At 38.0% G+C, this 24,886-nt stretch overlaps 2 protein-coding genes across 2 annotated transcripts; one reads left to right on the top strand and one right to left on the bottom strand.

Annotated features, from left to right (window-relative positions):
* Positions 1-72: 72 nt before the first annotated feature.
* On the top strand, positions 73-11,992 carry LOC124159454 (zinc finger protein 271-like). The gene is made up of 4 exons (XM_046535276.1): positions 73-1,908; positions 7,527-8,135; positions 8,247-8,636; positions 10,995-11,992. Exons 1-4 carry the CDS (start codon positions 346-348, stop codon positions 11,880-11,882), a joined length of 3,450 nt encoding a protein of 1,149 aa, XP_046391232.1. The 5' UTR covers positions 73-345; the 3' UTR covers positions 11,883-11,992.
* Positions 11,993-15,694: 3,702 nt separating this feature from the next.
* Positions 15,695-24,206, bottom strand: LOC124159466 (kelch domain-containing protein 4). Its single transcript, XM_046535293.1, has 10 exons — positions 24,015-24,206; positions 23,786-23,920; positions 23,531-23,701; positions 23,218-23,453; positions 22,966-23,132; positions 22,738-22,887; positions 21,890-22,108; positions 21,150-21,286; positions 19,585-19,849; positions 15,695-15,925 (listed from the first exon to the last, which is right to left on the bottom strand). Exons 2-10 carry the CDS (start codon positions 23,897-23,899, stop codon positions 15,753-15,755), a joined length of 1,632 nt encoding a protein of 543 aa, XP_046391249.1. The 5' UTR covers positions 23,900-23,920; positions 24,015-24,206; the 3' UTR covers positions 15,695-15,752.
* Between the last annotated feature and the right edge of the window lie 680 nt (positions 24,207-24,886).

Raw genomic sequence — 24,886 nt, forward strand, 5'->3', positions numbered from 1 at the left:
ATCCATGCTCTCGTCCTGTATTAGTTGTACTGGTTTGATGCTCAGTTTGTCATTAAATCGTGTTCAATCCTCAATGAATTTTCTTCTATGGCAACTCAGGGAAGATTTAACCTGTGAAGTGGTCCATTGTATCTTCATACAGACATCTGAATATTGTTGCTTCTAACAACTGCTTTACCGTGGTTCCTCTCATTGGTCTCTGCACCACAATGAACTCCAAAGAATTCAGTGAGTGCAATCGACATCGTTATCCATTATCACACGACTAGTTTCTTTGCACCCTGAAAATTAGCATAGGTTCCTTATTGAGATCATGGAAATTTGATCTCTAGGTGTAAATTTTCTATGATAAGCATTCAGATGAATCCAGAGACACCTAAATCTGAGAAGGTAATAGCGCATAAACCAATGAATAGTGGTGGAGCAATTACCACTACTACCGCTAACTCTACTGCAGTAGTGTCCTTGAGCCTGTCTTCATCATCGTCGTCTAGCACGAGCTCTACGTTTTACAGAGGTGTGAATGGTAGTCAGCAGGCCATATTTAACCCAATATTACCCTCACAAAATCAAAACTATTATAATGGAGTTTATTGCTCTCAACAAGGATTTTCTGGTTCCTCATCAGTGTCCTCGCCCAATTTCAGTGGATATGGCTATGACTCTTCCTGGACACACGAAGGTCACTTTTCTGTGCACACTAGCCCCATATCATCGGAAAACGTTAGGAATTTGGCCGCTCCCCTTTCGGAGAAAAGTGTTTTGAGCTTCTCTAATTCCTCGCATAGTTGTTGTATTAACAAATTAGGACCAAATGATGGAGTTGTTTTAAGCTCTTCTCTGAGTTCCAGTGTATATAAATCATCGGTGAAGGAGGTTGAGCATCATGCTAAAAGTGGTCTCAGTATGGAAACTCAAGCTTGTGGTATGAACCTGACCCAAAACCAAAATCCGCCAGCCCCCATGTATAAATGCTCTGAACAAATTCCCCCATCATCATATGCTCAGATGAACTTATATTCATTGGAGTCATGTGATTATAAATACTCCTCTGAGATACCCCTATTAGGCAATAATTTAAATGACGATATCTCCAAGAACAATCGATCTCAATTAAATACAGGAAAACAGGCAAGCAAGATCAGCCATGTGCCAAAGTCATCAAATCCAGACAATCAGGCTTGCGACTTGATGCCGCAGCAGGATAATAAGCAGCAGGAGCAATGTGCATATGGAAATCAAGGAACATCATACAGCTCCGAACATATAGAAACTTATTATCTGCAAGCGCCTTTCACCTTCAATGTTGAAAATAGCCAGCCACATTATTCATCTCATAGACATACAGGCTCCCATGATGAAAACGTTTTTTTAAATAACAAAGCATTTCCTTCTCCATCATTAGAATCTCAAGTTGGAATCAGTTCAAGAGCAATTTGTCATTCTGATCGTCCTAGATCCATTTTAGATTCTAGCATCTCTTCTGACTTAATGAGATTAGATGGTTACTTGCACATTGATCCAAAACTCATGACTAGTTCTTACAACCAGGAAAACTACTATGGTGGGAAACAGACTCATCATTCATTCAGTGGCTGTGAACATGAACTTCAGCAACAGTATCCTATGAATACGAGCCATCACATGCTCACCTCTCCTTTTTCTCAGCAAGTCAATTGCATGCATAACTGCACCAGTGTCAAAACCAATGCTACTACCTCAAGTGAAGCTAGAGACGGATGTGAATTATTAGAATCTGTCAATGGAAAGGATATTGATGTACTGGAAAGTGAAGATGGTAGCAGTCAGGAATCGTTGAGTATTGCTGAGGATGATGATATTGTGGTGGAGGAAGAAATTGAAGAAGAAAAAGATAAATATTCAAATTTAGATGTCCTTAATGAAAAGGTAAGATTGCTTTTATTTTTATTGGTTGTAATGTGGTTGAAAGGGTGTTATTGAGGGCCTTGAATGGTGTGTATTGGCTTAACCCTTTCGCTTCTGTCAACGTACCTAGTACGTATTTGCACGGTAGGCTGCTGTGAATTTACCTTTACATCCTCACTGCCATGCGCTCAGTGCTTTCGCCGCACGTGACAGGTAGGTTTCCAGAGGGTGGGCCACTGCGAAAGGGATAAGATTATGTAGTTCTTTCTGTATTAAATTTTTCTGTTGAAAATTGTACCTGCTTTGGAAAATATATCTAATTTTTATGACGAATTTATTTTTACAATATTCTAAATTATCCATAGTTTCTAATGATGGTCTAAATTAATGGCTTTTCTAAACAATTTAGTCAGAGAAATACTCTTGAGAAAGAACTCGTCATGCCAATTGACAATTGCAGTTTCTTTAATTCCTTCCCTCTGATGATGTAGAGAACCTGAAAGATCAAACTGGGTATCAATAAATTATTGAAGCAGCAGTATCTAAAGATAATTTGCTATCATTAGCAATATCACATAAAATCAGTACTTACTTGCTAGTATCAATGAGCTCATTTCACGTTTTTGCTTATTGCTGATTGTAATAGTGTTTGAGTATTTAAGAGACCCATATTTTCTGTCTCTTGATCCATTTCCTTTTATCAATCTCAAATATCAATCATGAGCCGTAGCTGAGGGCCCCAAATCACCCCAGACCATGGGTGTACCCAGCGAGGGGCAGCTCCCCCCCTAGAAGCAAAAATCGCAGAAGTCTGTTAGCAAAATCAGTACTGAATTGAAACGAAAGTATTCAACAAATTTTCTTTAAACCCACGAAAAATGATATATATTAGTATAAGATATGTAACTAAAATAAAATTACTTTTTCGAGGAAATAATCTCATAAGTCCCATGGCTTGCCCCCCCCCGGGCCATGGCTTGCCCCCCCTAGTTATGATCCTGGGTACGCCCTTGCCTCAGACCACTCCTGCTGTTGTTTCCTTCCTCAATGAAAAGTTCTCCCCGAACGAGTTAATGAAATAGAAATTTATTGACGTCACTAACTCATGAGAAGTAGTCGCCAACTTTCATGTTTTTATTGTCGTAAATGTATGAGGGAATTGCCTAATGAAGAATTTATTTTTTTCATTTTAACTTATCTTTTCTTTTGAACCACTGGTATATTTTAATAAATTTCTATTTTGGGTCTGTGTGAATGACTCCATTGTCTCAATCAAACTGTAGAAAAGTGGATAAAAAAATGATTTGTCTAGGGGTCAATATAGTCTATCCTTGTCTATGTTATTAAATAGGGATAATTTATTCTTACGTCACATTGAAACTGGGAAAGACATCCGTGATAAAATATGAACGCCAATAGTAATTTCCACACTTTAATTTATCACTCCACTGCTGACCGTGGATTTGACACTTGTTATCATTTTCAAGGTACCTATTTTGCATATTTGTATTTCCACTTCTTCAAGCCTGAAACGATTTCATTCATGTGAAAGATGTAATAGTATGCCAATTTGTCGACACCTTATAATCGCATGACTCACTCCAAGAAGTAATCTTGTATACCTGGATCTGCTCACATCAAAATTGTGATGTGTCAGGAGGGTCCAAGGTTGCCATCCACAATGGGCAATGCATTTAACTCTTTCGCTGCTGTTCAATCTCCGAAAACCTACTCCTCACATGCGGCAAAAAGGTTAAAATGCGTTTCATAGGCCCATGGAGCAGGTACTTTTAGGATTGGTGTGGTACACCCTCCGAAGGGTCGCTTATCCGCGACCCTATCCTCGACGAGCTCACCCATGCAGGATCGTCTCCTCGACCCTACCAGCCTACCTCCCGAAAAGTGGCTGCTCTGACTTCATTTTGAAAACCTATCAATCAATCCGATCATCAAAAAATGATTGTTTTCATTGCACTCCTGCCAATCAAACAATCAAGTATGTCTTTTAACCGTGTTTCTGCGATGAAAAATAACGATTTAGTCAAGTTTGCTAAAAACGTGGCTGCGGACAACCGGAAATGGGCAATTTAGCATAGTTAACAAAATCATTATTTTTCATCACAGAAACACGGTTCAAAGACATACTTGATTCCCTATTTGGCTGGAGTGCAATGCAAGTAATTATTTTTTGATGATCGGATTGATTGATTGATTTTCAAATTGCAGTCAGAGCAGCCACTTTTCGGGAGGTAGGCCCCGGTCACTTTTTGGGAGGTAGGCCCCGCTGGTAGGGTCGATGAGACGGTCCTGCATGGGTGAGTTGGTCGAGGATTCCGGATCCCGGATTAGCAACCTTTCGGAGTGCTTCGGCGAAAGTGCTGACCGCATGGCAGGGACGACGAAAAAGTACGTCCACAGCAGTCTGCCGTGCGGACGTACTAGGTACGTCCACAGCAGTGAAAGGGTTAATAATCTCCTCCTTATCTCCATAACTCCTAGCTCCTAATATCCATAACTCAGGCTTACTTTTGTGTGAAATTATGGGTTAAATTCAATATACATGACCCAATCACCTAACATGGCTCTGAATGTGTCTTCACAATAGTAAAGATCAACTATCATAGGTAAATTTAACTTTCCCATTTTGTTCTCGAGTATTTGTAATCATACTCTACTGATTAGTAGACAAAAATATTATGTGGAAACAATTCCTCCAAGTCCAAGGGCTGTAATACAGAGTACAGTTACAGTATAGGTAAGAGCAGATGTTGCATCTGGTGTGCTTTCCATTATTGCTTGCTTCATCATAATTGTTGCTTTGATATTTTATGCAGAGATAATTTATGGCGAGATTTTGAGATTCCTCTGTACATCACATCCTCAGATAAAATTCTAATCAGAAGGGACCAATCTTCAAGTATCATTTCCAGCTTTCCAAAAATGATTTTGTAGGTTTATTAATTACACAGGGAGCGTGGAGCCCAAGAGACATGGAATGTCTTGAAAGTGGGCCTGCGACCATAGGTTAAAATATGGAACTACAATACGCATTTGGTATATACATTCAGTCCTCTTTTATCAGTCATCAATAATTTTATTCTATGGACATTTTCTGTTAGAAATTTCAAAAGTACAACTGTGTATACATAGATATGTGGGGTGGTAAGTTGATATTTTCACAGAGTATCGAATGCCTACCTTATACTGATTAACTACCGTAAACTACCTTAAAATATTTTTGGTTTTTAAGCTTGCGTTTGTATTTTTTCTTTTTGAGCATATTTACCTAGGAAAAGTTTCAAAATTTCTCTCGGATTTCTAATTAGTAATTATGAAATTGGTTGAAATTCAAACTAACAGTTAAGCCCTAAGTGTGGTCTAATATCACCCCACTGCTTGGGGTGACTTTGGACCAATATGTTTTTGCATTAAATTTGAATGGGCTTTGCCTTTTGGTAAAATCTCACCCCATTTTTATGTACCCACAACATGATTAGGATGGTTTTGGCTAAGAAACTAACACCTACAAACCTACCTATACACCTACACTTTGGCTAAAACTGAATACTTTCAAAAACAAATTCTCACAAAATCAATGAATATTAAAAAAATACAAATATAACTCAGGATATTTACCCTTACGCATGCAGGTTTCAATTTGATACATGCTACATGTCATCGGAAGTACGCACGTGCAGCACCAGCAGAAATTTTGACATGATATCATTCATGAAGGTACACAAACAAAATATGTATGTTACATCACATTCCAAAGAGTAGAAGATGCTAGCATGCGTGATGATGTTCAAACTTAATTACAGAAAGCTGAAGCAACTGCCATTTACCACTAAATTTATGCAATAGAACAATGATGGTAGGATGGGTCAAAACCATTGTGGTCCAAAGTCAGACCATTTGGTTCTAAGTTACCCCAGTTTATGGTACATTTTTGAGAGAAATGAAGAATACTTTTTTTCTAGATGCAATTTTATGGTACAATAAATATGCAAAATCTGATCCAAATCCATTATGCTAAAGAACCTTCAGGAAAGAAAATGTAAATATATCATCAAAGTAAAGCTGCAAACATTAAACACACTGTCATTTGCTCAATTGAGATGGAATGACCCATTTATCTATCTAATATTTTTCAAACGGACTCATACCTCTGGCAGATTAGGGGAGGCAACTCTCCCAGTAATTTCTGTAGAAATTAAAAAGATGGCAGTCATTAAGTTGGGTCTCCAATGAAATTTTTTATTTCACCAGCTTAAAAAACTATGCTAAAAAATGATTGATGATTATCTTAAAGCCACTTGTCTTTGCATATCAGACCTCAGACACACTATTGCAGAGAGGTGTTGCATACCACCAATGCACCTGGAAAATGATGATCCCCATTTAAATATTACCTTAATTTTCCCCTGATATCTGTGAAAGATGAATCGGTTCCTCCAGTGATCTGAAAAACTGGGAAAGGTAGTATATTTCAAGGAAATTTCTAGTTATCCAAAAGACAGCTTACACACTTGGTGTTCTTCATTTTGGAGGTGGGAAGGGGCCTGGGCTGACTTTAGTTCCCCTCATATATGCTCCCTGGCTATTTTGACTCCCATAAATGGCCATCAAATTGAAAAAAGAAAATTAAACCTGAAAAGATATGATGGAAAACCTGTGAGTGCTGCTTATTTTATGTTAAACTTCATTTATGTAGTTGTTATGTATTAATTATAATTTATATTTAAAATTGTGTATACAGCAGACTCCCGATTATCTGGCTGCGGTTTATCCGGGTTGCGGTTTATCCGTGCATGTTCACGCTCAATTTTTCCGTGATCTTTATTAGAAAATGAAATGGGACGCAAAATCATCGGAATTACTGCATTATTGCTAGGATACACCGCACTTATCATTTCCGTCAGAATCCCATTCGTAAAACGGAAGCGATCGCGCGCTAGCTGCATTCACGGGAGAAACGTTTTCGTGTTTTCCAAGCCTAGCAGTGCGCGACCGCGTTCCGTTATCACGGATACACGTCCGCAGCAGTTGCAACCCGGGCAACTTGTGCGAGATACGACTACGTGACGGGGTGCCTGACAGTGTAGTTTACGACGTCTAGCAGTGGTTTTGAAGCATTCGTGCAAACCACTTTTCTGTATCCGCGATCACACAGCCACGGATGTGTGGTTTTAGAAACCAGGCCTTACATGGAGCATTAATAATACGAGTACAACCATGTTATCGCCGCTAAAAAGATCGCGAACTGGCGAAGAAAGCTCTCATTGAGTCCAGGAAACACTCTAAAATAGCAGAATAACGGCATAAATAATAATGTATTGTTTTTTACGTAAATTGTGAACATTACAAGACATTTGAGTCGGAGTTTGGGTTATCCGTGTTTTCCCATTATTCGTGCCGTCCCTCCCCATCATTAGCCCGGATAATCGGGAGTCTACTGTATTTCGTTTATTATTGTCCATTATTTGCCAATAATATCAATCAAAGTTGCTTAAAAAATCACCATTTGTCACATTGGATGCTTGGATGTGATTTTAATTGAATCCATGCTTTTGTAACCAGTTAAGAAATGGTATGCAAAATGTGTTAATAATTGAGATTATTTTTTACCTATTCTATAGGTGGTGCAGCCTGAGATGAAAGATGTATCACGAAGCATGAGATGTTTGGTTTGTAACACTTTTCAAGGACAATCTTTGCAATCATTTTTATTAGTCCAAATAAAAATTGATTCACCGATCACTGCAGTGTCATGCCTCCCAGTGATAACAAAACTAAATCATATTTTACTGAGGAAAAGTAAAAATGTTTCTTGTTTGGATATGAATGATGAAGATGACATTTCAAGTAAAAATTTCAATGGAAAATACTTATGCAGACATTGTTTATCTTTGGTTGAGAGGGCTGATGATTTGGAAGTGAAACTAGGCATGATATATCAAGATCTGCAGTGCCTCTACAAAAAGACTAATTCTCTGAGGAAAGTTAGCCATGATGTTGAGTTTACCAATGAAGAATGTGGAAAAAAAGACAATCCTGTTGGCAGTATTTTAAATAGTGATGACACTGAAAAAGAAGGGACATGCTTGGCAAAGACTGCTGATAGCTCAGATGTATTGGCTGATAATGGCTTGAAAGTAGCTGCTACTAGCTGTGGAAAATCATCAGTGGTGCAAGAAAACAGTGATGTTGGCTTAGTTGTTGGGACTAAAGAATTAAAACTTCCCAATGTAAGCAAAATATTGTAGCTATGTGACACATAACGCATGGCCAAGCACTGTATCTTGGTGTATATAAGTTTTTTTTCCATATTTTATTGATGTTATTAATTTATTTTCCAGGCAGATTTCGAGAAGTATGAAGAAAATAGTGCTAAAAAGAAGGAAAAACCAATGAAATCTGATGAATTTCAAGAAGATAATGGAAAACCTAGTTGTAGTCCACTTGTTGAAGAAGAAAAAGTTGTAAATACTAAGCCTGCTGGTTGCCATGACCAGAGCTTCATATGTGACTTATGTGATATGAAGTTTTCTAGAAAAGAATCACTGGTTAAACACATGCAAATGCATACTGGGGATTTTTCATATAGATGTGAACATTGCCAAAAAGGTTTTTCTCGGCATGGGTCATTGGTGCGCCACATAGCCAGCAAACATAATGAAGGAGGTGATCGTCATCTTTTTCAGTGTGAGCAATGTGGGAATCGATTTACTCAGGAACATCATCTACAGGTAACTAATATTGTAGTAACTTCAAAATGTTTTAAGCAATTTTTATGTGCACAAAGGTTAAGAAAAGACTTCACTGTTTCACAAAATAAAATATATTTGCGACCGGTTTCGATACAGCGTATCATCATCTGGCAATTTCAAGTATCAGTACATAGAATTTATACCCTTGAAGGCGAAGGGGCGGTGGAGTGGAGGTGGAGAAAGGGGGGGGAAATGGGTGAGGGGATAAGGGAAGGGAAGGTAGGTTTGGGAAGTACGTCGCTGATGGGTCACTGCACGGGGTAGCCGAGGGTTGGTGTATGATGACAAAATACGGGGAGGGGTGTTATGGAGTGGTGAGTGGCATCCGTAATGGTTTCTCAGAAAAAACATTGAAAAGTGGTGAATGGTGAGAATACAACTGCTCGTTAACTAATGTTATGTTGGGTGAGGTTTGGCCCACTAAAATTTCCAACTGCTCGAGTGCGTCAAGCCTTGGGCCGTTGTTTTCTTTATGTAGGATTATCGGTTCGAAATCGCTTGTGTGGTCGGAATCCAAGAGGTGTTTGGCAAAGTGTGAGGTTTCTTTGTTGTCACACTTTGCCAAACTCCTCTTGGATTCCGACCACCCAAGCGATTTCGAACCGATAATCCTACATAAAGAAAACAACGGCCCAAGGCTTGACGCACTCGAGCAGTTGGAAATTTTAGTGGGCCAAACCTCACCCAACATAACATTAGTTAACGAGCAGTTGTATTCTCACCATTCACCACTTTTCAATGTTTTTTCTGAGAAACCATTACGGATGCCACTCACCACTCCATAACACCCCTCCCCGTATTTTGTCATCATACACCAACCCTCGGCTACCCCGTGCAGTGACCCATCAGCGACGTACTTCCCAAACCTACCTTCCCTTCCCTTATCCCCTCACCCATTTCCCCCCCCTTTCTCCACCTCCACTCCACCGCCCCTCTAACGCCTTCAAGGGTATAAATTCTATGTACTGATACTTGAAATTGCCAGATGATGATACGCTGTATCGAAACCGGTCGCAAATATATTTTATTTTGTGAAACAGCGAAGTCTTTACTTAACCTTTGTGCATCATGAAGGAGTTTCACCATGTTACGCCAACCACCATCGCATTTAATTTTTATGTGATTTTATAAATGCAATGGTGCACCAATAGGTGGCAAAATGCCCCTTCTTTGAATTTTTCCTGGTCACTAAATGTGCAGGCACTCATAGGCAAACTAAAAAAAAAACTTTTACATAAAAAAAAACTTTTACATAAAAAAAAACAGCCTCCCTTGATTTGACTACCCTTAGCTGTGGAAAAAAATACCAATTTGTTGTTGCTGAGGATTAAACATGCCAACGGCATGGCTTATTTCAGTGCAAATATTCTTTTGAGCTTCAGATGCTTAAGTATTTTGTCTTCCTTGGTTCACCCGAATATTTTTTTACAGTACACTCTCGTTATTACAAAGTTCACGGGACCGAAAAACCGGAGGTTTGAAATGACACTGCTTAATTACCTAAACGCCATTATGATGATAAAAAAATAGTCTCATGTCTATGCTTGTCGCAATTAAAATTAATGAAAAAGTTGACGCCATACAATGAAGACAACAAAATATACAGCCATCATGAAGCCCTGAACCCTGGTCCCCCGGGTGGCAGTCTTAAACGTTTCCACTAGGCCATCTGACCCGCCTGCTGAGCGGTGCGATATCATAGAACTATAAGCGGCTTGTGAAAAGTACCGCATGAAAATTAATTAATTACAGCCAAACTAAGGCCCATTCAACGGAACCATTACTAGTTCAGGGATGTGTTCACCATTCCGAAGGCCATAAAAAATACGGCATTGAAAAAGGAGGAGCAAGTTTGGTGGTCTCCCCTTGTCAGTGTGATTGCTTAAATGCTCATCATTTTATGTTGAAGATTAGCCCTGTGCTGACTATAAATATCCTTGAATAGACTTGAATCCAATAGAATTGGGAAAAGTAAAAAGAACCTCTTAAAGTAATATCAGTAGTCAACATTCCAACGATATCTATGGCATTAATTTTGTTTCTTTGTCATGATTTACATGTGTTTTTGTGAGCGTTCGATTGAAAAAAAACCGGTGTTTATTGGAAGAGAGGTTAGGAAAGGGAGTGCATAGGGGACTGGTTGGGGAATTATTGGTGGAACTTCCTAAAACTGGTTAATTGAAAGATAATCAAGGCTCTAATCTACTTTAGATTTGTTTTTGCTTGTTCAAATCTATAAAATTTGGTGATTAATAATGGAGTTTTGAACATGTAAAGCTTTCAACTGTTTCCCACTTTTATCTATGCTGCGAATGATCTCTTTATGTTTTTGTCAAGGTACATTTACGGTCCCACCGAGGAGAGCTGCAACACAAGTGCGCACAGTGCGGTAAGGCATTTGCCAGCAGGAACTCGCTGTATATTCACTTGCGCACTCACTCTGGGGAGCGGCCTTATCCTTGCGAGGCATGTGGGAGGGCCTTCTCAACGTTGTCCAACTTGAAAGCCCACTCGCTTCTGTGCCCCAAGAGTGATTCCGTTCGGGAATTCAAGCCCACGAAACCACTCAAGCATAATTGCAGTGTCTGCCAAAAAGGTTTCACTAAGCCCTCAGATCTCAGGGTACATCTGAGGTCTCACACTGGAGAGAAGCCATATGTTTGTGAGCGATGCAGTAAGCGGTTCTGCAATTCTGGTAATTACAACCAACATGTTCGTTCCCATTGCAAAACCGCTCCTAATGTGGAGAGCTCAGGACTTTTTAAGGATAATACTGTAAGCTCTAGTGAAAGAGAGGGTGATAGTGAAGTGAGTGGAAGTTTGAAAGGGAATGCATTGAGTACTAGTCAAACCAAATTGTTACCTGCCGTGAAAATGCCTTATTTTTGTAAAGTTTGTGGGAAGGAATTTGCGAGGAAAGGAGCCTTGGTTGGTCACCAGAACCGTCATGATGGCATCAAACCGTATGCTTGTGAGATTTGTGGTAAGGCTTTTCCCGATCGAAGCAATCTGCTTAAACACAAAATGTTTCATTCCGAAGTCAAGCCTCACAAATGTAATGTGTGTGGAAAGTCATTTCGTTCGAGCTTGAAGGTTCACATGAGGGTCCATACTGGTGAAAAACCATTCAGTTGCTCCACTTGCAATCAGAGGTTCACTGTGAAAAGTTCTCTTGTGGCTCATGTAAAAAAACACCACAAGGTTAGTACGGACGTTCAACAGTGAATAGTATTGATTTCAAATGTAGGTTCTGTGCAGTGGGGAGGCCAGGAATTTTGTTCAGAGGGGGGGTCCAAAACCAGGAGGAAAAATTTTATAAAAATAGGGTGCTAAGTAGAGGGTTTTAAACTAATTTTAACACTTTTCATAATCGAAAAAACTTCATTTTTCAAAGAAATATTTCGTCAATTCATTATTTAAAAAATATTTTCTGAAGTAAAGTACATAATTATGTTTTTAATTTTTGGGGGTGTTCAGACCCCCCGAATCTTTCCCCTGGCTACGCCACTGGTTCTGTGTGATTTTCTCATTATTTTAGTTTCTGAGGATGAGACTCGGTTTCATATCGCACCAAATCACCACCAGAATCACAGGTTACCATATAATCCAACAAACCGAGTTTGTTGGATTATATGGTAACCTATGATTCAGTGGTTTTTCTGTGAAAATATGGCTAATACCGATGCCAGATTTCTCTTCTCCACTTCTTTCCTCAATTGTGCAAACAAACTTAACTTTCATTCACACCATTTATGTAATCAACCAATCAACTTCCTTATGGTGTACATTATACTCTCTTCCTCTATTTATATATGTACATTCTTGCCTCTTGTTTTATTGGTTTCCTGTGTCATTCTGAATTTTGCAGATATTTAATGCATGCGTCCCATTTAGCTGAACTGCGGAGAATACCTTTTGCATTAATGCATTGTCTTCTGGGCTGAATAAATCTCTTATAGCTATAGGTGTTTAAGCCGGGTGAGTTGTTCCACTCTTTCTGAAGTTATGAGGAAAAATTTGGACCCCAAAAATGTCAGAAAGCATCATACAACTCACCTTACTGAAAACTTGGGAGAAATACTTCTACCTAATACACTGGTAAAGCACTGTATAGATCCTTCATTATCTGATAGACTGGCTTTAGCCACTTTTTAATCTATATCAAGACATATTGACTTTTTTGTGCGTAGTATACCTATATGTGCATTCAGTGGCAGATCCAGGATAGGGACAAGGGGGGGCTAAGTGGGGGATCTGGGGGGGGGGGGGGTAACCTCCCAGCAGTAGTGGGAGTCCAAACAAAATTACCATTTTAACTAGTGCAATTGCATATCCAAAGGGGGGGAGGCTATAGCCACTCTCTGGATTTGCCATTGTGTGCATTGATGTGCTACAGGGAAACTTATGAAGTCTTTTTATGATTGATCTCTGTTCGATGGCAGTGAACTTTTAACTTAGTACAAAATCTTGAGGGCATCCCATAATCCCTTGGGAGGTAAGCATAATGTGTGCTAAAAACAAATGTATTTTTTTATGGAATTGTATTTTCTGTAGTGATGTATTTTTATAATAAATATTGTCTACTGAGACTGAGTTTTCTCTAATACATACTTATAATATGGGGAGCATGGAATGATATAGGTGTTTAATATTCCCATGGAAATAAACTCGCATCGTTTCTCCTCTTATTCCATCAACTTATTGTGGAACTTTTTCCATTTTCGTATTACCCTACCTTTGTGATCGCTAAGTTTTGGTATGACCTTTTCTCTCTTACCACCAGATAACAATGTCACCTTAGTGTTTATGGCACCTATTTTTCTATGTTTCCTTACACTACCCTTTCCACCAACCTTCTCTTGCCCTCATCACTTCCCACCATAATCTACTGAATATTTCTTAATACCTTCTTTTTCAATCCTCTGTCTGCAATATTTCACTTCCTTCTCTCCATTTTCATAATTACTTTATCTGTGATCACCTTACAACCATGATAAAAACACAAATGGTAATTTTCACTCAATTTAACACTTAACGACCGACCATGGTTTCGAAACTTTTTGTCATTATCAAGGTGTCGACACAAAGTGTCAAAACCATGGTCGGTCGTTAACTGTTAAATTGTGTGGAAATTACCATTTGTGTTTTTATCATGGATACAACAGTGTTCCACAAAATCAAGCCTAAAAAGATCTTATATGCTGTGATCACCTGTTTCTATCCCTTTGGTATCCTCATCCCAACCAAGTTCTCTGAAGATTTGAATATTTCTTGATCTTTTCTGTTCATGTACATACTAAGTTCTACAGATCAAGACCATAGTGAACAGGGGATTCAAATCACCTGAAATGTTTTCTCAAATGTGTTCTACCAATTCACCCCTTTATACAGTGCAATTTGGATTGCGCCTTTGTACATACGTGAGATTGCTCAGTAACATCTTGCAATCTTGGCAAGAAAGTACTTGTCCAGCCGCACCAGTGTGTAGAGAAAGATAATTTTCTGCTGGCAGTGGTATCATAATATGTTCTGTTACATGGAGACATGAAAACCTGCTGCCTGAACATGAAGAATTGATTTTTCTGCATGAAAATGTGAAAGAATCAAATCTTGCATGATTAATTTATGTATAAAATCTTGATTATAATTATGCAAATGGCTTTACTCAGGTCTCTTCGTAGCAGTTTGTATAATTAAAATGAAAGTGTACGTATATTAATAGAGGTTATTAAATTTCAAATGTGCTTATGGAACTGTTTAAGACACATTCATTTTCTTTCATCTCCTAATCCTTACACAACTACAATCAACAATCCTCATTATCTTTTCCTTTTTTCATCAAGTTAAGTAGGTATTCAGAATAGAAAAATAACAAGGGGACTGGAAAAATGAGAAAATATGTTTGAGCTTGCATTGTTGTATGTATTGCCTAATTCAGGAATTAACCATACTCGACTCACGAGTAGTTTTCAACTTGACCCGAGATGAGAAAGTACTACTCGCACATCCCTAATATATGTGGTGTTGGAAAATACACAATTCTCTCAATTGTCCTAAATATATGTTTCACCATAATGTAATCTTAATGAATCTCCTGTTTTCTTCCAAGTGTACTTGTAATGACATACACATAATCATGTGTTAGTGATTAGTCCTGGGTAAGCTAATGATTTTGAAATCATAAGTTTATTCTCTACAAATGTTTGTCAGTGGTGAAAGGACAATGCTGGCCAGCTCTTGTTTAGATTTTTTGTTGCCAACTTTTACATTTGTTGTATGCTATCAATGAATTTGAATGTATTCAATTCTTCTCCACTTTGCATTTTTGAGGGGGGTTGTCCCTTCCTTGATGAAGCTGGTATAAGCTGACTTAATTCCATCCTTTTATGTACCATGTTCCGATCAAGTCAAATTTAGGGTATTTTTTCCAACTCCAAATCCTATGGCTTACCTAATCTATGACTACATGCCTCTGTATCAGTTTTCTATTCCGTCATAGAGCTATACCTTATTGATTTTTGTCTCCATGGAAGTACATACAAGGTCTTAAACCTATTTTCCCAGTCTTAAACATATTTTCCCCTTCCTTCAATTCCTGTTTAATAGTTTTTTCACCCATAATTTTGTCACAGAATTTTTTGAATGTGCAACCCTTTCCATGATGACTGACTTGTATCAAAAGGAAGATATCACCTTAGATAGGTTCCTTTTCTTTGTTCTACAAGTAAAATGCTGCCCATGCTGGCTACATAGCTCCTAAGAGAAGGAGCTGCACTCTTTCTCCCAGTTATTGGTAGCTGAACTTCTGTTTCCAGCCATGTTGACTTACATATATATTATATCATATATGTTGCAGCCACATATTGCAGCTATCTATCATGATTACCTCCTCTCTCTCAGCTTTAATCAACAGTGCAGAGATTTCACAGGGCTTAGACCAGTGGTACCTAAATGTTTAGGCCCCATAAGTTGGCAAATAAGATGTAGTGAAATCTAGTCATTACGGCAACTGATGGAACATCAGGAAAAAAGGATAATATACATAAAATATTTTATTTAAATATTCCAGAATTTTTCAATTTACAAGATAAAACACTAATTCAAATCCATATCTTCCTCATCAGAACTTTCTGATTGACTTTCATCATCTTCCTCGGTATCTGCGTCATCTTCAATGTCTTCTTCTGATTCACTGCCAGAACCCAGCCACTCAATGGAGCTTAAATCATTAGGAATGATGGTCTTCCACTCATCAAGTTTATGTATATCTAATTAAAAAAGGATTAAAATAAATCAGACAGCAAGGTTCTAACACAGTCTACAGATTTTTAATGACTAATGCACTTAACGATTTTCTTAGTATGTAATAGGTTTTTTAAAAAATGGGGCCATTTTTTACATGAAGAATTATTTACCATTATTACTAATCATTTCTTTATAATGTTCTTCCTACAAAGTGAATAGGGACTATGTACATATATACAAGCTTATAAAAAAAATATGGTGGTTATCTACTGAATCAGTTATACCATGAATTAAAACCAGGTTATACCTTAAATTACTTAGTTTTATTCACACCCAATTGGTATGCGGTCAACCGCAAGTAAATAACAGCATGCCAAATACACAAATTCATGATAACTGCATTTATAATAAGAATCGATTACCTAATCTCAAGCGTGTACGCTATCTCAGCAGAAAATGCTGCCGCAGACAACACAATTTTCCCTCTGTAGCTTTATGTTGGCGCTGTAGTTCATAAATGTTTCAGTGTTTTATGAAGGGTGGATCTTTGCAGTCATTTTGACATATTGCCAATTTTAAGGTTGATGTTAAGGGAAATGACTTCATATTTTTTTGTTTTCCTATCGGTCCAAATGCTGGCTTAAAGGATTGGGATAAAAATTAAAAGGGTGACTATATATTAATCCAAAATCACAGGATGATTACTTACTGATTACAGGCTTTCCTTACTAATTTTACTGTGGTCAATATTTTTAAAATATTGGAAAAGCCTGTAGCTTAAATTTATAGGTAAAAACTGCTTCTTCAGTCAAAACCATTATGGTTTCTGTTGGGAAAGGTAACGTAGGATACATTAGAAAGTTATTATTAGTTTAATACACCCATGCCTCGTATAGCACAAGGGATGCGTTCCTTGGGGTCTTAGCAGTACAGTGCAACCTCGATATAACGACACCCCACGATGCACTAATAAACACTCGCTATAGCGAATTGTCACTTTACCGGAGGTGGAGCAAATAATAGCCAATATACCAGTTGCGAACAGATATACAGGAACAGGGGTGGTGCGGCGACAGATAAACATCTATCCGATAAACGTAAGCATAAATCCAGACGAAAGGCGATGTTTTTTTGCATCACTAAATTTCCTTACTCAAATAACGACTAACTATTCAAACAATTTATTAGCGCCGCACTGAATAAAAATCATGCAAAGCATTGTTTCGTCAATCATTATATTTATCGAACGACAGTTTACCACATAAATTTGAGACTGAGCACTCCATTAACTTCATTTCTAACAGATCGCTAGCAATTACAGAGGTTAAGGAGTCTTGATGAAAGTCTTCCGGCGGTGAAACCCTCGCTATGGCGAGAGCCAACACCGAAAGGGTCTCGTAAAAACGAATTTTTAACACACTTATTATAGGGTCAATTGACGGTGCATCGGCTATCTCTCGTAATAACGGGGGTGTCGCTATAGCCCGTACTCGCTTTAATGAGGTTCCACTGTATATGAATTTGCGTTATATGAGAGCGTTTTAACATTGGGAAGATAGGGATGCGTTCCTGGTAGCATAGGTGTTGGGTATCAAATTTCCTCTAAACCATAAATATTCCCATAAATAGCCTTAGAAAACCTTATTTATACAGATGTTTATAGTTTAAAATACCTTTAAAGATAGTAGGCAAGCATTTAAAGACTTTTGTTCACGTTAAAAAAATTTGTACGGGCTTTTGACATTCCCTCCTGTCGTGCGGGTGGCCTAACATATGCTATCTCAAGTGTTCGTAATGCATTGCCGGCAGTTGACGATTTTTCAAACCAGTCTAAATACAATTATTGTGTCACCCAGGCCCTTTTGTCGCTCATCGAAATGACAGGCAAATGCTACTTTGAATGCCATTTCATAGCTTGCGGAGATTATGAATGATAAATCATTTTAATTTGAAGTCCTCCGAGGCATTATCAGCTACCTGAAACAGTCTTTAATTACCTTGAAACCTGACCCAGGTTTTCCTTCTCAGAAAATGAATGAACGAAATTGCATCCTTTTCCAAAACAATATCATCTCGTCAACAATAAAAACTGGTTGAGGGGGAAAGGAGCCACTTTCAATCACAGCTTGGAGTTCATTAGAAAATGTTTCGGTGACTGCGCTATCAAAACTTGCAGATTCATCTGATAACGCCACACTGAAAATACCTGCTTGCCATTTAAAATTCTAGAACCAACTGGAGCTTTCACTAAAAGTTAAACTTAAAGTTCACTAAAAGTAAATCCTGAGTTTAAACTTCCGCGCAATATCTCTTTGACGCTCTCCATTTTCAAAGCAATTGACCTCTTTCAAATTCTCTTCTAGGTTTATGGTTTTTCTTGATAACTTCCAGATTTTTCTACCTGCATTCCTACTTTTTGCCATTGTTCTCTTGGTTTTTACTCTGTATGGGTCTATCGAAATCACCTTCCATTGCTGCACTGTATTCCTGAGACGCAGAGGACCTACGACTGCGGGGAGAGAATGAAGCCATTGTGTTGAGAATATATAGCGGACCCTTTAATGTGTTGATGCTATTCATACACAACTTGGCCAACACTGCATTTCTCCCCGTGAATACCGATGACCTTGAAGGCTTTAGCGTACCCCCTAGAAGTCATTTGCCTGATAACCTATGACGGCAAAAATTATGTCTCAAACCGTATTGCTTAAAAAAAACTCATTTCCACTAGCTCCACGCTTAATTAATGATCTAAATTAATAATTTTCATTCTGTCAAGGAGACGAGATAAATTACTTCGGTAGGCCGGCTATCTGGACCCAATGACGAGTAATGCTTTTGGCCATTACACAGCAATTGATTACAATTGATATATAAACAAAAAATAAGATTTGAGGCAAGCAATACTATTAATACGCGTAAAATGATAGCAATATCATGTGTACTTAGCGCAAGTTCACGTTTTATCATGAGAGCGTTAAAGTTTTTTGATTAGGCTACACTGCATTGCGATGTTTCCCCGAGGAACGAATTTGCGCTATATCGAAATTGCGCTATACGAGGCATGGGTGTACTCATAATTACAATGATGTTAACAATAACAAATAGATTGCCAGTCTATTCATTCCAATAAAATGATTTAAGAGTTACCTTTGGTCATGTATGCAGTGGGTGAAAATTGATAATATTTATAGTGATTACATAATATGAAGCGGAGTTTCTCAAGGATCCGTCTTGGAACGTATTTCCTTCTAATGTACATATGTCAATGAATTGGGTAGTTATGTATGAATTCAAAAGGCTTATGTCCAACTACAGTTGAGGACCTCAAATTCAGAATCCAGAAACTCGGAAAACCAGAAAGCTGGAATGTTTGGAAATTCCTCTGTGTAATGTTTCGACTTGCCACCTTGTGGCACCACTCTCCAAGCCTTGTTCTGGGACGAGTAATAAGTTAGCACATGGTATGAACATATGCTAAGAACAATGGTTGTTGACACATAAGGATTTCAAATATCAAGCACAAGAGCCTGAACACATTCATGAATTAATTAATTAACAAAATATACCACGAAGACCAGAAATCCAGAAAAACCAGAAATCCTTTGGTTCCAAGCTTCTCGGATTTGAGGTCCTCAACTGTATCTTGATAGGAGAAAATGATTATAAGAGTGTATCTCACCCAATGAATAAAAATCACACAAGGTCAACTGCTTATCACCGTCCTCCACAAGGCCTCCATACAGGTATAGCTGTCCATGCTTTATAACCATTCCAGAACTCATTCGTGGCGATGGCATGAAGACACTTTTCTGTTCCGGGCCAGGAGTAGCTTCATTAGAAGCACTGGAAGGTGTCATTCCTCCTATGGTCATTTTGAAAATCCCGTCATCTGACACAGTCATTGGAGCAGGTATACAAGTGGCGTCTGGGGCTGCTTCTTCCGCCTTAAAGTAAAAGTGACTAATTGATAAATATCTGTCACATGATACTAATATGCTCCCACAATCAGCCTTAAATAGGTCATCTGAAGTGCAAGACGGTTCAAGTGAGCAGGTCCATAAAAGGGAAAATTTTTTAGGACTCTTTTTGTTATCTTTATGCCTATATTTTGAATTAAAAGGGATGCACCAGAATAAGGCTTAGTAAAAATATTTTTCACTTTCCAACCCTCATTTTTATGCTACTCAACAGCCAATTTCATCCTCACATTGCTATTTTTAATGCCCTGAATTATGTACTTCCTTTATTTCAAGGTGAATGTCGTTGAGGATGGAAAGATGATCTTCTGCTCTAATCACTTCTCTGACATTGCTAACACATTCCCCCATACGACTGACATGACTTCAAATGCTACTCAGGGAGATACTATATAGCATATCTTTACACTGCTAGATAACATTCTTGGAACAAAGGTAATAGTTACTTCATTGAGGCCTGGCAGGGAATGTGATAATCAACTTTCTGCTATGGATAACTCTTAGAACCAGGGACAGATCCAGGATTTCTTTCTGGGGGGGCCGTATGCTGGATTTTGTTCAGGGGGGGCACAAGGATACCTCGTAATACAAAAAAAATGCAATGATAATGGGACTGTATTAAAAATCTTGCATATTTTTTAAGGGTCTGGGGGGGGGGGGAAGCATGAAGGCACATGACCCCTTGCTCTCCCCCTAGATCCGCCTATACTTAGAACTCAATATTTGCATGCATGGTGAGGTATGTCGACTCCTGAAATGGTTTGATAAACTTGAGTTAGGTTGTTTGGATAATAATGAGATGAATTCGTTCATGATAAAATAATCTTGTATCTTTACAAAGCAAAGGTACGAATGGTCAGTAACTCGTAAGACACCTTAAATTGAAATGCAGCTATACTGAGAACTGAGACAAAGCATTAAATAAAAGGAAAGTGCTAAGAATCATGTATACTTGAATGAGCTTAAGGAAATGCAATAGTGTAATCTATTTCCAGGTTCACTGCAGCATGGAATGAACTTTTATAGTGCAAGATTTCATTCCTCCAACTGGGAACATTGCTATGAGGAATGAAATTAACATTAAGCTCCTGATAACATTCCCAGCAGGAGGAATGCTAGACCAATAAAAGTTTAGGCCACACAGCAGAAAACCCAAAACTGGCGCACCTAATTGCTCTGTAAGTCTAAAAACAAAGAGCTTAAGGAGAGTTGAACCATACGAGTTAACAGTACCATTACTGATAATGACAGCAATGTAAAATCTTACTTCCATTTCTTCATCATCTTCGCCTAATGTCGCCTCCGCACTCTTTTCACTTTCATCAGCTTCTAGCTCTCCCATATTTCCTTCTTTTTGCTGCCTCCTTTTTGGCTTATTCTCACTCCGCTTTCCAGATAAGGTTACTGTTAGATGAGAAAGAAATGTACACAAAAATAATTAGGTTGTGCTCTGCGCAAAGATGCATATATATTATCTTCCAATCGCTTTGGGAAATTTCAGCTTTATTTATCGTGGGGCCTATTCCCCAGTACTTGCTTACACATAAAACAGGTTATCCCCTTAGTAATTCAAACAAATAGTTGTATTCATTCAGAATGTGAGCTAAGACATAGGAAACTTGTCTCCCTTGTAAGGGTTGCAAGTTCCCCAGTTGAGTTGCAGAGCAAGAATGTACATATATCCAATCACTATTCCTGGAATTAAAAAACTAAGAGTTGACTTTAACTAAAGGTTAATTAACTGTAAAGCAATCCTAAAATAGTCATGAATTAAAGAACAAAAATTAAGTCCGACAGTAGCAATTATAACAGTCAAAATCAAGAGCAATATTGACAGTGCACTGTAACATAACTAAAAACCTGTAAGAAAACTAAGATATACGAAGCACACATAACACTCTTAGCTACCTGTTAAAGTACTAATTCATTGAAACAATTTGATTTCGCCTCCTCACAAGAAATGAGATTCAACATCAGAAAAATTTGAAATTTAAGATCGTGACTCACCAGTTCTCCAAGCAATTTTTTCCAAGTCAAGTACATAAAAGTCATTGAAGAACTCTCCAGATAAATCTTCCTCTCCTTCTTCGACATCAAACACTCCTCCAAACAAATAAGCCATATTGTTGGGAGCAACTGCCATTGATGAACTACAACGGGGTGGTAACCGTACTCCACTTGGTTTTGTTGATATCCACTTCCACTTCGTACCAGTGGTATCATTTTCTGGTAAAAAATAGAATTAAGAGTAAAAAAATAATATTCATCGAGCAAACTGGTCAAGATGAATGTGAAATATTAAGAACAATCTTCAACACATTTACAGTCTACCGTACAAAACCAGCTACCTTCCACAAGCAGTTTCAAAATAGGAATGCAACTATCTTTTTCTTTTTGACTTGAGTGGGGAATGAGATGGAACGGGGAAAAATAGCAAATGCGATACAATAACATCTACAGAATGAATGCCTGAGATGAAAAAACATGACTAAGACAGCTTTGAAACCATTCAGTCACGCTGTTGATCACAGAAATGTATTTTACCATATAACAACAGCAAATAACTGCTTGACACTGCTGATAATGGATTTACAAAACGTACACTAAAGCAATGCATGTATCATTTACAAAAATTCAAGCTGTTCAACCTCTACATGAAGTAATAACCATATCTCAATATTAAAAGCTTCGATAGAAATTGCAAGTAACCTAAGAATTACATAAAATTTCGAGCACTGAATTCGTCTTCAATAATTTGAAGTCACTTCAAAGTTGGCTCCTCAAAACAGATTCATAACATTATGTGTAGAAAAAAAAATGAAAAGGATGCGAATGATATCATTTCATTAACTTACTGTCAGGCGAAAGAAGGAACGAATCCATATGAACTGTGCCTTTGTCAACGTCTTTCTTCAGCTTCTCCTTGCTGTAGCCTCCAAATATCAGTATTTTCCCATCTTTGAGAGCTACCATTTGGCATCCCGACCTTGGACTTGGCGGTGTCCCTGTAATTGTTATTAACTTGCTATAGTACGATATATTATGAAGGAAAAAAGTTCATTTATAGAAGTCATTTGCCCTACCAGATGGCTCCAACTTCCTCCATTTAAAGTCATCTAAGCTAAATATATACACATCGTTGAAGTACTTGTAATCACTAAGATTATCGTGAAAACCGCCAAACACTATAATTTGTCTTTTGGAGTAAACCATTCTATGCCCACTCCTAGCAGAAGGCCCTCCAGGAGCACTGAAGTAAGAGAACCATTATAAATAATCATGTTAAACTGACCACTGGTAAACTGGACGAACTTCATTTAACTTCAGCATCTTACTTGATCTTTTCCCACTTTTTATCCGCCAATCGGAAAACCCATAAGTCTCTGTAATGATAGAACTGTGACTGTGATGGTGTTTGAAACTCCCCCCCAAACACCCACAATTGCCCCTTTTCCAGAGGCAAAGCCAACATCTGATGACCACATCGAGGAGGGGGACTTCCAGGAGCTTTACACAAGGTCCATTCATTTGAAGAAATGTTGTAGAATAAAAGATCACCATGCACGGTGGTCTGAAAAATTCACAAGACTAACAGGTAGTTTCCACTTCCAAAACATTCACAAGATAATTAAAAGGCACAAATCTTACATTTTTCCCATCGAAGTATTCTCCACCGTAGAAAATTAACTCATCCTTCTCTGGATGTGCTGCTAAGGCAAAATTAGCCCTCCTGGAAGGTGGAGGTACAGTTAACTGCACGACTTTTTGTCGCTTTCTCTCTTCCTCTTCTATCTTTGCAACAATATTCTCTACATCCTCCTACGAATGGAAAATAAAATAAATGTAAAGTGACCCACTTTACCGTGGACTAATGAAAATAAAGAATAATATGAATAAGGCAACCTCTCCGATTTCAGCCAGCTCCTTCTTCTTTTTAGATGACATTTTTTTCTCAGTTTTCGTGGCCGTCTTTTCTGCTCCCTTCCCTTTTTTCTTATCTTTATTTTTCTTCCCCATTGTTAACCGGCTCGAAGAAAACTATTGAATATTAGAAAATATTCGATAAAATTAACCACACGTGCTCTTCAGAAACAACACAGTCTTTCCTTCGTTTTCAAAACACTACGTCAACCTTGTGCTGACATCCAATGGAAAGCCAGTCAACTAGAAGGAGCTTTCAAAACCTTCGGTAGCTTAATTTCTGATCATCATCTTGATTAGCTCTTATTGTCAGAGCTTAGAATATAATCGAAAAAAATTATTGAATTTAAAAAATGTAGATTAAGAATACACGCGGCAGGGGGTTATAGTCCCTTTCAGACGAAAGATCTCTGCGAACACATTACACGCTTTCTCTTTGTCATTTGTTTTGGAGGGAGGAAACCGTAAATTCGATATGAAAATTTGAAATCATCCTGAGATGTTTTTAGTTTTTAAATATGTTTCACGACTTGGTTTTCAGCAAAACTCAATACGTATACCCAAGGGGGACTTAAAATTATTTTATCACCTTCTCCCGTTATTAATGAGATGAAATTTCAAAATTAGGTCTACTACGAATGATAAAGTTCTACACATGGGCGTACCACGATAAATTCAGTTGAACACGAAAATTTTGAGCAAATTTTCTTCTGAAGAACATGGGGAACTAAAATAAAAGTAGTTTATTTTTTCAAGCAAATGATTATAAAAGCTAATAAATCGCTGTCATAACCCCTATGAAAAAATTGTATAAACCTGTTTCAAAATTTTATACATTGCCATTTTTCATAGAGGAATTTACTTAAATTTTGGTTTCATTAACCTTTTCTGTGCTAAATGGTTACAACTTGAACGACCACGGCTAGCCCCCTGCTAGTTGTGATCCTGGGTACGACCTTGGTTCTGTAGAACACGGTCATACTGGTCATACCTTCAACGTTAAATTCGGCTTGGACCTTGCCACTGTGCTCGTTGATATGTTGTTAAAAAAATATTATTACCAGTCAAAGGCAAAATCCATTA

The sequence above is a fragment of the Ischnura elegans genome, chromosome 1 (assembly GCF_921293095.1).
Source record: "Ischnura elegans chromosome 1, ioIscEleg1.1, whole genome shotgun sequence".
Lineage (NCBI taxonomy): Eukaryota > Metazoa > Arthropoda > Insecta > Odonata > Coenagrionidae > Ischnura > Ischnura elegans.

What these genes read in the sequence shown, in the direction of transcription:
- LOC124159454 (XM_046535276.1), top strand. Translation starts at nt 346, where the DNA reads ATGATAAGCATTCAGATGAATCCAGAGACACCTAAATCTGAGAAGGTA. An exon ending in AAGAATTAAAACTTCCCAAT is followed by an intron (nt 8,136 to 8,246) that starts GTAAGCAAAATA and finishes TTTATTTTCCAG; the next exon opens with GCAGATTTCGAGAAGTATGA. An exon ending in CTCAGGAACATCATCTACAG is followed by an intron (nt 8,637 to 10,994) that starts GTAACTAATATT and finishes GTTTTTGTCAAG; the next exon opens with GTACATTTACGGTCCCACCG.
- LOC124159466 (XM_046535293.1), bottom strand. Translation starts at nt 23,899, where the DNA reads ATGGGGAAGAAAAATAAAGATAAGAAAAAAGGGAAGGGAGCAGAAAAG. An exon ending in AATACTTCGATGGGAAAAAT is followed by an intron (nt 23,454 to 23,530) that starts GTAAGATTTGTG and finishes TGAATTTTTCAG; the next exon opens with ACCACCGTGCATGGTGATCT. An exon ending in AAGATGATGAAGAAATGGAA is followed by an intron (nt 19,850 to 21,149) that starts GTAAGATTTTAC and finishes TTTTACTTTAAG; the next exon opens with GCGGAAGAAGCAGCCCCAGA.